The following is a 12,394-nucleotide window of genomic DNA, read 5'->3' on the forward strand; positions in this document are numbered from 1 at the left end:
ACCGAGGCGCACGGAACGCTGTTACCTTCCCACCGAAGTGGCACCTATTTATCTACTTGCAATTTCTTGCTTTCGAACTGCTAGGTTGGCAGGAGCTGGAACTAGAGACGGGAGCTCACTCCGTCATGCGGCCAACTCGGGTCTCGAACTGCTGAACTATCGACCTTCCACAGCCTGCAGTTCAGCGTCTTAACCACTTGAGCCACCGCAGCTCCTTTAACTACCTGTAGCAAATCTAAAACGAACTAAAACAGCAAGGACTAAAGTGCTAAAAAAAAAAGGTGAAGTCAAGTCTAGTTACAACCCGCATCCCTTAAAAACAGCCATTAAAAGAACCTGACAATCCTAGAAGCAGCCAGTTTGTAGTGGTTAAGAGTGGCAGACTAATAATCTGGAGAGCTGGGTTTGATTCCCCACTCCTCCACATGCAGCCAGCTGGGTGACTTTGGGTCAGTCACAGCTCTCTCAGCCCCACCTGCCTCACAGGGTGTCTGTTGTGGGGAGAGGAAGGGAGGAGATTGTAAGCCGCTCTGAGACTCCGATTGAAGGGCGGGGTATAAATCCAATCTCCCCTCCTCCTTTTTCAATATAATAGTAAGAAATCCATCAGAGCAGACTGAAACATCAGATCAAAATGGGTGTGGGGCGGAGTTATGGCCCCTCTGTATTGACCTATCAAAGTGGTCACCCAGCCTACCCAAAAAGCAGGTGGAAGACGGTGCCAATAACCTCTGGCCCTTGGAAGGGTGGACCTGCCACTGATGGGAGCAGCAATTGCAAATTCTGCTGTTAATCAAAACGGATTGTGGAGGAAGTTAAGCAAAGGCCCAGACAGGGTTTCTGGTTGCTTGGTCAACGGCACAGGAAGCCACCAAAAGAATCTTGTGCGCTGGAAAGAGAAGAGGCTGCTTCTGGTAGGAATGGGAAGTTGTAGATGTAGAAGATAATGCGAGAAGCAGAGATTGCCTTTGCAATAGTGGCGACCAACAGCCTGAATGGCACACTGCTCAAAACGGGGTCCTTTACATTTCATTCATTTAAAATATGTGTAACTCACCTTTCCACACTGCCCAGGGCGCTTTACAAACTCTAACCCTACCCGGCTAAAAATGTAGTTGAAATACATAAAATAGGGAACATCTAGTTAAAAGGGCAACACGGGCAACAGACACAATTTTCAAGCTTTATTTATTTATTTACTGCATTCACACTTCTCCTGTCTCCCCAATGGGGCCCCCGAGGTGGCTTACATTGGTCTCCTCGCCTCCGTTTTATTCTCACAGCAACCCTGTGAGGTAGGTTAGATGGAGAGTGTGTGACTGGCCCAAGGTCGCCCAGCAAGCTGCCATGGCTGAGTACAGATTCCAACATGGGTTTCCCAGCTCCTAGTCTGGCACTGTACCCACTACACCACACAGCCCCCTTTGCTTTGCAAATTGCGTCTTTTATTGCTCACCTCCTGGCTAGGAAAATCAGAGGTGAACATCAAATATGTACATCACTTTAGGTTAATACCAGGCCCCGGTCACACGGAAGGTTTTGGCCCGGGAGAGGGACGGATCGGGGGCGCAGCAAACAGGCGCAAGCACACCGCAACATCCAGGAATTGGCGTGCACCCGTCCCCGATCCGTCCCTTCAAGCCTAAAGCGCGCATCAAAAAAGAGCCTGCAAAAGAGCAGGACTTACCTGGCACGCCGCAAATCGCGGCCGTGGGATCGCCGGCGTGCTCGTCTTTGGTAGCAATCCAGGCTCCTGGCCGAACTGCGCAAGCGCACACATGCGCAGTTCGGCTGCCTTGCTCTCCTTTCAGTGGCTTCCCCCCCGGCATCTGATCGTGCCGGGGAGGAACTGCGCGGCGGCTCAGGGGATCTGTGTGATCCCGCCGCCGCGTGTCTCTTTTGGTGTGGCTTTCAAAAGCCGCACTTTGCCCGCAGCAATCCCCCCCCCGTGTGGCAGGGGCCCCAGTATGGAATAAAAATCAGTTCCCATGGGAAATCAAAGAACGGTGAAGGAAATGTCAGCCATCACTGTTCCCATTACAACTATCACAGAAAGACTGCAAAAACAAGAAAAGTCCTCTGTTACCTTAAAGAGTAGCAAATTTACTTTCCTGGAGGAGGCTCGGCAGCATGGTATAGCCCGATCTCGTCAGATCCTGAAAGCTCAGTAGGGTTGGTACTTGGGAGGCCTCCAAGGAAGAGTCTGCAGAGGAAGGCAATGGCCGACCACCTCTGCTTCTCACTTGCCTTGAAAGACCCTTCCTGGGGTCAGCACTTGGACGGGAGACCACCAAGGAAGGCTCTGCAGAGGAAAGCAATGGCCAACCACCGCTGCTTCTCATTTGCTTTGAAAGCCCCTTGCTGGAGTTGGTACTTGGACGGGAGACCACCAAGGAAGTCTCTGCAGAGGAAGGCAATGGCCAACCACCTCTGCTTCTCACTTGCCCTGAAAGCCCCTGGCTGGAGTCACCATAAGTCGACTGCGACTTGACAGTACTTCATAGACGCAAACTTTCCTGGGTTTCATTTTTGGGCGACAAGAGTAAGAAGGCCACCACACTGAAACGAGAAAGTGTGTAAGAAATATTTTCAAGGCACATCTGCTTAGAAACAAGATTCAAGGAAAGCAATGGGGCTTTTTAATAATCGGGGAACTTTTAGCAATCCAACGGCTCAGTTTCCAGGGTCTAGCAGGTTAACAGGTCATGAGGAATTCAAGGAAACACAAGAAACTTTCAGTGAAGCCTCGGTGACTCAGAGTTGCTTCATCTTTCCTTTGAGCAAATAATGTGGAGTATTCTAATCTGGTGTCAGCGTGTGGGTGTCACACCTACGGAGAAAGTTACAAGGTGGACTGAATTCACATGGGCCACTCGAAGCAATCTTCTGCCCTTTTCCGGTGCCAGTGTGAAAGACACGAAGGTGGTTCTAGGTGCTTTTGAACCGAGTTTCTGAATCGACTGACGGCTGAGCAAGAAGGCAGATTTAAAATCATATTTCAGATAGCCTGACTTGAGTTTTATGTGTGATTTCAGTCTAGGGTTTTAGCCTGACACTGAGACCGATTTCCCACAGGCAGCTGCGCCGCCCTCGCTCTCATGAGGAATTCATGAGAATTCCTCCATTACATCTGTCAATTTCTCACTACTTGCTGTGCAGCCGCGTTTTGACCCGCAGTATCCCGATTTCCCCCGCGTCTTCGCGATTCTTGTTTTTTGAGATCGCAAAGACGCGGGGGGAATCGGGGGATGCTGCAGGTCAAAACGCGGCTGCGCAGCAAGTAATTGGAAACTGACGAATGCAATTGGGGGGGGGGAGCGCGAGGGCAGTGCAGCTGCTTGTGGGAAATCGGTCTGGACCTAAATGATTATATCCCAAGTCTGTAAAAGGTGAGGAGTGCTGAGTTTTCCCATTTCAACTGCAGACAAGACTCCCAGGCCTTTGGAAATATGGATAGGCTTTTCCTTACGTGTTGCCACCCAGTAGATGCGGAAGAACTGGCATTACACTAAAAGTGGGAAGGATGCTAGCCTGCCCCTACAAACGGTCTGAAGCCTTCCTCCAAAGTAAAAAGAATGGGGGCGGGAGAGCCTGTGGCTCAGTGGCAGAGACTCTGCTTGGCATGCAGAAGGTCCTGAGTTCAATCCCCGGTGTCTCCAGTTCAAAGAACTAGGCAGTAGGGGATGCGAAAGACCTCTTGCCTGAGACCCTGGAGTGCTGCTGCCAGTCTGAGTAGACAATACTGATTGTGACAAGACTGACTCAGTATAAGGCAGGCCCAGGTGTGGGAGTGATCCTGGGCCCCAAAGTGACTAGAACCAGCAACTTTTAATTTTTTTTTACTGATCTCTGTCTCCTGATATTTCCTTCTCTCAAAATCCAAGTAAATGTCAATGGCACAGCTGATGCTTTTAACCACAGCTTGCTCCACATGGGATTCACTGCCACAGGAGGTGGCGGCGGCTACAAGCATGGATGGCTCCAAGAGGGAATTGGATAAGCATATGGAGCAGAAGTCCATCAGTGGCTCTTAGCCACAAGGTATAGATAGGAACTCTCAGTCTGGGGCAAGTGATGCACTGTATTCTTGGCGCTTGGGGGGGGGGGGTCAACACACAGTGTCCTGGCCCCACTGCTGGACCTCCTGATGGCACCTGGTATTTCTGGCCACTGTGTGACAAGAGTGTTGGACTGGATGGGCCATTGGCCTGATCCAACATTGGCTTCTCTTATGTTCTTATGATCCCCTTACTGATTGATCATTTCTCATCGGTCAGGCCAATGATGTTTTTCCTCAACAAGACTGAAGGAACAAACAAAAGGATTCTTTTTTGCACTGTGCAAACATAAGCGTTTTTGCACAGCGAATCTCACTTCATCCAAAGGGGCTTCCTGCCCCAACGATTGCAGACACTGTTGAAACAAGCTTTAAAAGCAGAATTCTAGAATCCCTCTCTGGGAAGGAGGTGGTCATCCCCCCACCCTCCCCCAGACAGGTCTCTCTCTAGGGGCAGGTGCTCGTCCATCCGTCAAGTCAAATGCAGGGAAATTCCTAGTCATGCTGCATCCTTCCAAGCGGAAAAAAAAACAACCCAAAACCTCGGCCTTCTACGGAAACCCCCCCTCCCATGCTCCAGCAAGCTTCAGCCGAAACCGCCCCCTTTCCTCAGCCGCGGCCGGCTTCCTGCGCCGAGCTGTGAAAGGCTCAGATCCCACGGGGGGGAGGGGGGGACTCAAATTCTCTTCTTCATCCAGGCAGGCGTAACTTGAAAAAAGGGGGAAAGGCTGCAGGGATCTCCGCTGCAAATATCCCCGGGCCCGCGCCGGGGCGCAATGGAACGTTGGCCCGGGAATGGAACGTTGGCCCGGGAATGGAACGTGGGCCGGGAATCTCGCGCCGCCTCCCACGCGCCGCCGCCGCGCTCGGCCGCTGATTTCTCGGAAAGGAGCGCAGTGCAAAGAAGGCGCCGGGCGCTGCGCCCTCGCTATTGGCCGGCGCGCCTCCGGCGCCCGTCCTCTGATTGGCTGAGAGTTCCCCGCGGGGCGGGGACCCGAGATCCTGCAAGCTGGGAGATATAGAGATGCCCTTAGCCGCCTTTCGCCTCCTATGATCAGGCAGCGAGTGTGGAGAGAGAGTGGTGCGTGCAGCTGCGACCCGGGCAGATGTGGAGGTCGGTGTTTTGCGCGCGCGTGTGAGAAAGAAACTGTGCATGTGTGTGAGAGCGAAGTTTGAGTCCAGTGGCCCCTTTAAGACCAGCGACGTTTGCTTCTGGGTATCAACTTTCGTGTGCATGCACGCACACTTCATCCGACTTCTCGCTGCTTCTGCTGCTTCGGACTAGCGCGGCTACAGTGTGGGATCCAGGTGCCTGTGAGAGAGAGCGATGCAGCTGGATGCCGCTTGCTCTAAGCTGGACTGCCGTTTCACCACTCGGTTTGGGCAGAGGGAAGAGAAGCAATCGAAGCTTCCAAAGGGGCGCACACTTGCGGCTCGGCTCGTTGCCGGGTTGTGCGATGTGACGCTTGACCAGATCCGGGGAGCTCACAAAACTCTGCTTTGCTTTCTATTTGTGCCTGCGATTGCTTTCTTCGCTTTCTCGTGGTAGTATTTATTACTAGTTTGCTGATGGGACTTGGACTTGTTTCCCTCTCTGACCCCACTTCTCCGTTTGTGTGAGTGCAGGCGAACATTATTATTTATTGCTGTTATTTCTTAATACATTTATACCTCGCCGTTCCTCGTGTTACAAGGGAGCCCCATTTTAGTGCCTCGGGACGGAGTCATGAACTTCCCGTCGCAAACGATTGGCGATAATCCTTTATAGTTATTAAGACGATGTGCAGCTGGCAGCTTGCATGCTTAGTGAAATGTAAATCCTACTGAACTCAGTGGGGTTACGCACATGTAAGCATGCACTTGATTACTGCTTTGGGGCTGTCTGTTGTGGGAAAGTGAGCAAGTAACCAGTTTTGAAGGACTGTAATCAATGTTCCCTCTAAGCTGTGGAGTGTTGTGAGCAAAAATTCTACTTTGTGAGCTACTGGCATTAAAGCTGTGAGCAAGCAATTTGGTTGCTGCATAAATTAGTTTGCCCTGGAGCCATCTTTCCTGAGCTAAGGCAAAAATGTGTGAGCTGGTGGCTAAAAACCTGTGAGCTAGCTCACACTAACTCAGCTTAGAGGGAACACTGACTGTAATTGTTTTTTAACCTGCCAGAAATTACAGCAGATAATATGTGCAACGGTTCATAAACTCTAGCAGAACAAACTTGGAGTCCTGTGGCACCCTTAAGACCAACAGAGTTTTATTCTGGGTAAAAGCTTTCGTGTGCAGGCATATTTCTTCAGATACACTGAAACAGAAGTCACCAACTGTTACATTGATAGCGGCAGAGGGTGGGGAAGGTGTTACCAGGATGGGCTGTTTAGAGTCCAGATGCATAAGTAACTGAGCAATAAATATAGCTAAGACTGGATGAAGGCAATTGGTAAGACCTGTGAATAGCAGCAAATTAGCACACAACATAATAAGAGTTTACAAACAGATGTGAGAACTGAATGATGTTAGTTTGTGTGGTGAGATAAGAACCTGATCTCTCTGTTAAGTCCTGGGGGTTCCATTGTCATGAGTGTTGTAATAACTTGTAACTCAGCAATCTCCCGTTTTAGTCTGTTTCTGAAATTCCTTTGCAGTAAAACAGCTAAGTTGAGACTCTCCTATTAATTGTCCTGGGAGATTGAAGTATTCTCCTATATGTTTCTCAGTTGTGTGATTCTTGATGTCCGATTGGTGTCCCTTTATTTTTTGGTGTAGGGTTCTTGGAACCTAGGCAAACAGATTTTGAAAGGATTGTTCTCAATCTGATTTAGTTCAAAAGTACTGCTTTGTCATAGCAGACCGGGTAAAAAACCCCATCATAATTTAAAATTCTGGTCTGAATGTTCTGGGAAATAGCTCATCTTACATTGAAGCACTGCTTGTTTGGCATATCCAGGCTGGGCTTTAATGCCTGTTCTCTCCAAGCAGAACAAATGCAACACAGCTCTCTTAGAGGAGAATACCCCGTTCCCTCCAAGGAACAGGATATTCTCCTCTAAAGAGGCTCCTGTTGTGTTTGTTTATGAAGAAGCAAGGGGCAGCGGGGAGGAAGGTCTCTTTGCCACTCAGCGAGGAATTGCTTTATTTATTTATTTATATTTATTTATTAGTATTTTTACCCCGCCCTCCCTGCGAGCTGGCTCAGGGCGGCTTACAAGAGGGCAACAATGCCCACTTATAAAACAAGATTAAAACAGAATAAAGTCATCGAATCGCAAAAGTGTAAGGTGCTCAAGTGGTTAAGACGCTGAACTGCAGGCTGTGGAAGGTCAGTAGTTCAGCAGTTCGAGACCCAGGTGCCGCATAATGGAGTGAGCTCCCATCTCTAGTTCCAGCTCCTGCCAACCTAGCAGTACGAAAGCAAGAAATTGCAAGTAGATAAATTGGGACCACTCTGGTGGGAAGGTAACAGCGTTCCGTGCGCCTTGGTGTTTAGTCATGCCGGCCACATGACCACGGAAACGTCTTCGGACAGCGCTGGCTCTTTGGCTTTGAAACGGAGATGAGCACCGCAACCCTAGAGTCGGATTCGACTGGCTTTCGAGCAAGGGAAACTTTACCTTAAAGAACAAGATGGTTTTCCAACGGTCAATGCCGGCTCTTTCATTGGAGGTAGATAGTGTCCTGTAGCTGGTACGCGGCCAGTCCAGTGGTACTTCCAAGACTGGTAGCAAAGCTCTCACATTCACTTAGAATGCCCTTGCGATGATGCCTTCACTAGTGGCTTATCCCACCCGTAATGTTTTGGTCTCTTCTACTTTAAAAAAACACGATTAGTTTTTCTCTTTGTTTTTTGTTTGTTTGTTTGTTTTTTGGTAGCAAAATGCACAGGGACCAGTCCTAAGCAGGTTTAACTCAGAAGTAAGTCTGGTCATATTCAACGGGACTGACTCCCAGGAAATCTTGCATCCTTAGACGATTGCTTTCATGCATCTGCTGACGGTTCTGCCCCCCAGAAACCTGAAACCCCGTGAAACTCATGGGTCAGGTTTTGCTGCTGTGTCCTGTCTGTGGTCTTCCCAGGGACAGCTCCCTAGGGCACTGTTGCTGGAAACCAGAAGGGCCTTTGGCCTCACCCTGCTGTGCTCCTCTGTTCTTCAAGCTGCCCCCAGGTTCTCTACTGTCACTTTTGCAGCAGGCTAATGTTGCTACCCCCGGAGGGTCTGTGTGTACATTTATGTGCCACCTTGGTGCAAAGACATGCGTCAAGAAGAGTAGGTTTTTATGCCCCACTTTTTTCTACCTTAAGGAGTCTAAAAGTGGTTGACCATCTCCCCTCCCCACAACAGGCGCCTTGCGAGGTAGGTGGGGCTGAGAGAGTTCGGAGAGAACTGTGACTGGCCCAAGGTCACCCAGCAGGCTTTTTGTGGAGGAGTGGGGAATCGAACCCGGTTCTCCGGATTAGACTCCACCGCTCTTAACCTTGACTCCTGGGCGTGGCGAGGCTGCCGCACAGTCGTCGCGATCCTTCCTCTGGAGAGCCATTCCGAATCCGAGCGTGATGTTTTTCAGATCCTGAGTTCGAAATGCAGCAAGACCCTGCGGTGTAAGGCTAAAGTAGAATTGGCCTGACGGAGGCTGGGAGAGTAATTGCTGCACTCTCTTACTTTCTATTAATTTATTCCCTATTTAGGATTAGGGCTAGTTTGGGGGGAGGGGTAAGAGCACACTAAATCTGCCCAGAGTCTCTGGAAAGAGGAAGGATAAACATTTTAAATAAACGACTGATGGTGGTGGGAAAGTGCCGTCAAGTCGCAGCTGACGTATGGTGACCAATGCTCCCTCTAAGCTGTGGAGTCTTGTGAGCCAAAATTCTACTTTGTGAGCTACAGGCATTAGAGTTGTGAGCGAGCGATTGGGCTCCTGCATCAATTAGTTTGCTCTGGAGCCATCCTTCCTGAGCTAAGACCAAAAGGTGTGAGCCGGAGGCTAAAAAGCTGTGAGCTAGCTCACACTCACTCAGCTTAGAGGGAGCATTGATGGTGACCCCATAGTGGTTTTCAAGGCAAGAGATTAACAGAAGTGGTTTGCCCTTGCCTGCCTCTGCCTCACTGCCCTGGACTTCCTTGGCGGTCTCCGACCCAAGTACTAACCAGGACCGACCCTGCTTAGTTTCTGAGATCTGATGAGATCGGGCCAGCCTGGGCCGATCCAGGTCAGGGATAGATGAACAACTAGCATTTTGCAAAGGTATAGTTCCCCCACCCCACCAAAAAATCCATCTACCTTCTTGTTCCTGAGCCCTCACAGGTGTCTCGCTGTCATGGTTAGGATGCTGGACTATGATCTGGGAGACCCAGGTTCAAATTCCCACTCTCCCAGGGAGGGCTTGCTGGGTGACCTTGGGCTTGTATATAGAGAGAGACTTCCCAGCTCGGAACACATTCAAAACAGAAGGAAAGCTGAGAGAAGAGACGCTGGAAAACAGGATATTAAAGTGACAATATAGCAAGTAGCCATTAATTGCAGAACTTGTACAAAAACAGCGTGAAAATACAAGGCAACATGAACACAATACAAAGCGATATAAACACGACGAAGATTCCGGATTAAGAATAGGTTTGAATGAAACTAAGTATTAATCCGGAATCTTCGTCGTGTTTATATCGCTTTGTATTGTGTTCATGTTGCCTTATATTTTCGCTATATTTTTTTGTACAAGTTTTGCAGTTAATATCTATTTGATATATTGTCACTTTAATATACTGTTTTTCAGCGTCCTTTCTCTCAGCTTGCCTTCTGTTTTGAATCTGACCTTGGGCTTGGCCACACACTCTCAGCCTAACCTACTTCACAGGGTTGTTGTGAGGATCAAGTGCAGGAGAGGGGAACGACCAAGAGCTGCTTTGGGTCCCTATTGGGGAGGAAGGTGGAGGTACAAATGGAGTAAATCATGCTGTATTTCTGTAGACAGATAATGGGGTTGGCTTCACAGGTTGACAAATGATTTGGAAGGTTCTTACAGGATCTTTCCCGTCCAGGATGAGCGATCGAAACGGTGGGCGGCGGCTGCGGCAGTGGCTGATTGAACAAATTGATAGCGGGATGTATCCGGGGCTGATCTGGGAGAATGAGGAGAAGACCATGTTCCGGATCCCGTGGAAACACGCTGGGAAGCAGGACTACAACCAGGAAGTGGATGCCTCTATATTCAAGGTATTAAGGATCAGCTGAATTCAATTTCCATCTCGGGTAGCTGTCTTAAGAGGAACTCGTTGGTTGCTTTGTGGAAGGGGCTTAAAGCACCCCAAGAGGAGGGTTCCGGAGGTCTGTAGAGTGAATTTTCACAATCAGAAATCCACGTGGGTTTCTTCTGTACATTCCCTGTGGGTCTTCAGTGGTGTGTATTCAAAACCAAATGGTAGAAAGGCCCTGTTTGGACCAGTCCGTCGTCTCACATGTTTGCACTATGGCTGCGATCACACTCACTAAATAATCCACTTTCCAACTGGATTTTGCCAGTTCACACAGTAAAATCCAGTTGGAAAGTGCATTGAAAGTGGATTATTTAGCATGTGTGACTGCAGCCTTTATGTGGTACTTCTAGAAATCAGTGGCATGTATAAACTAGGTGCAGCATAGACTCATGAAACTGGTGCTTTTACCCTCCTTTAATTTGAGAACTAAGGAAGAGTCATCCCAAGGGTTTTCTGTTTTGTATTTTGCCATTGAGTCCTGCTGTAGTGGCGAACAATAGCTGTGCAAACGGTGCAATAGCAACACCTGCTGGGAGAAAAAAGCAATACAACAAAGTTTTAGTGTACTAAGAAAAGGTGAAGGTGCAGGGGAGTAACTACCGGTTCCAGCTAGGATGCCCTTGAAAATGTCAAGAAGCTTGAATATGACCGTGGCGTTGATTCCGAGGGATAAAGAGGAAAGATACACGTGGGGGGGCACAGATAAGAGTAAGGTGGGACTGACAAGGCCAGGTACTTGGCGAAAATCCCAGCGTGCCAAGGCTGTCCATGTTCAATTGCATCTTTCTCGGTTCAGGAGGCCACCAACTTAGCTCTGAGAACCTCTCCTGCTTCACCTCTAGGCTTGGGCAGTGTTCAAAGGAAAATTTAAGGAAGGGGACAAAGCCGAGCCAGCCACCTGGAAGACGAGGCTCCGCTGTGCCTTGAACAAGAGCCCCGACTTTGAAGAGGTGACCGACAGGTCCCAACTGGACATATCGGAGCCATACAAGGTCTACCGGACTGTTCCGGAAGAAGAACAGAAATGTAAGTGTGAAAGTAGCAATGCTCCATGCAGCCTGCCTGAGTAGCTTTCTTGGTGACCCCTTTTGGGGGAGGGGGAGAGCTGGTGGGTTCCTTGAAAGGAGGCCACATTGGGAGGGCTTCTGGAGCTCTGGCCCCGCTGGTGGACTGCCTGGTGGCCCCTGGGTTTCGGCCACTGCGTGACACAGAGTGTTGGACTTGATGGCCTATTGGCCTGATCCAACATGGCTTCTCTTATGTTCTTAAGTTCTCGTGCGTTGCAGGACGCTCAAAATACGAACATAGTTGAAACAAACCCAGGAGCTATTCATCAGAGGGAAATAGTTGTTTTTTTTAAAAGGGTGAATAGTATTTGTCACATGGTTTTTATCTGGATAATTACCTTAGCACATTCAACCCAGATCTGTGAAATACTTATTTAAACATTTATATCTTGCACTTTCTCCTCGAAGGGGACTGGATGTGGCTTGTAAGACAATAACATATCATGCTGGCACCAGCCCCCCCCCCCATTTGTATACATTCCCCCAAAAAACACTCACACGTTAACTGTTGCCCTAGACCAAATACCCTGCTTTACATGCCCTCCTGGAAGATCAGCCGTGAAACTCACCTTCCCCACGGAGAAAGCCCATGCTGTGAAACAATCATCCTTCCAAACTGAAGAGCCGCAAATCTAACAGGGAGAGATCGGTTTCAGTCCACATCTCAAAAATTGCTGTCTGGGCTACCAGCTGGAACAGCACAGTCTTGTGTTAGAACCTTCCGCGAGTCACAGTTTACTTTGTCCAATGCTAGAAAAACTCAAGCTCCTGTAACGCCTCCTCCGAGTCTAGTCTCAGAGAAAGGTGGGGTTAAAAGGGCTCTAAATAAATACCTGAGTGAGTGCACCCTCTAGAGGTAGGGCTTGAAACTTGTCAAGGTTTTGTTTCCCACCAAACTAAAACAATTACATCCTGGCAGTTTTTACCTCGGAAGTGGCTCCCTTTCACAGTTTCCCTCCACTACGATGTTTCAGCCTTAAAGCCCCCCGCCCTCCCCGCCCCCCGGGGTAATCAGATTCTAGTATAAAATT

General features: G+C 49.1%; 1 protein-coding gene across 2 annotated transcripts in view; it reads left to right on the forward strand.

The window, feature by feature from the left end:
* Nucleotides 1-12,394, forward strand: part of IRF8 (interferon regulatory factor 8) — a 29,677-nt gene that overhangs the window by 4,789 nt on the left and 12,494 nt on the right. The window contains exons 1-3 of one of the 2 annotated variants that reach the window (XM_015427094.1): nt 4,957-5,171; nt 10,081-10,255; nt 11,139-11,322. In XM_015427094.1, the coding sequence (XP_015282580.1) occupies nt 5,164-5,171; nt 10,081-10,255; nt 11,139-11,322 (367 nt within the window). In that variant the 5' untranslated portion in view covers nt 4,957-5,163. Of the gene's footprint in view, nt 1-4,956; nt 5,172-10,080; nt 10,256-11,138; nt 11,323-12,394 lie in introns of those variants that run through there. The other variant, XM_015427093.1, reaches the window with a different exon arrangement.

The sequence above is a fragment of the Gekko japonicus genome, unplaced genomic scaffold (genome assembly GCF_001447785.1).
Source record: "Gekko japonicus isolate JY-2015 unplaced genomic scaffold, Gekko_japonicus_V1.1 scaffold488, whole genome shotgun sequence".
In the NCBI taxonomy this organism is placed as follows: Eukaryota; Metazoa; Chordata; class Lepidosauria; order Squamata; family Gekkonidae; genus Gekko; species Gekko japonicus.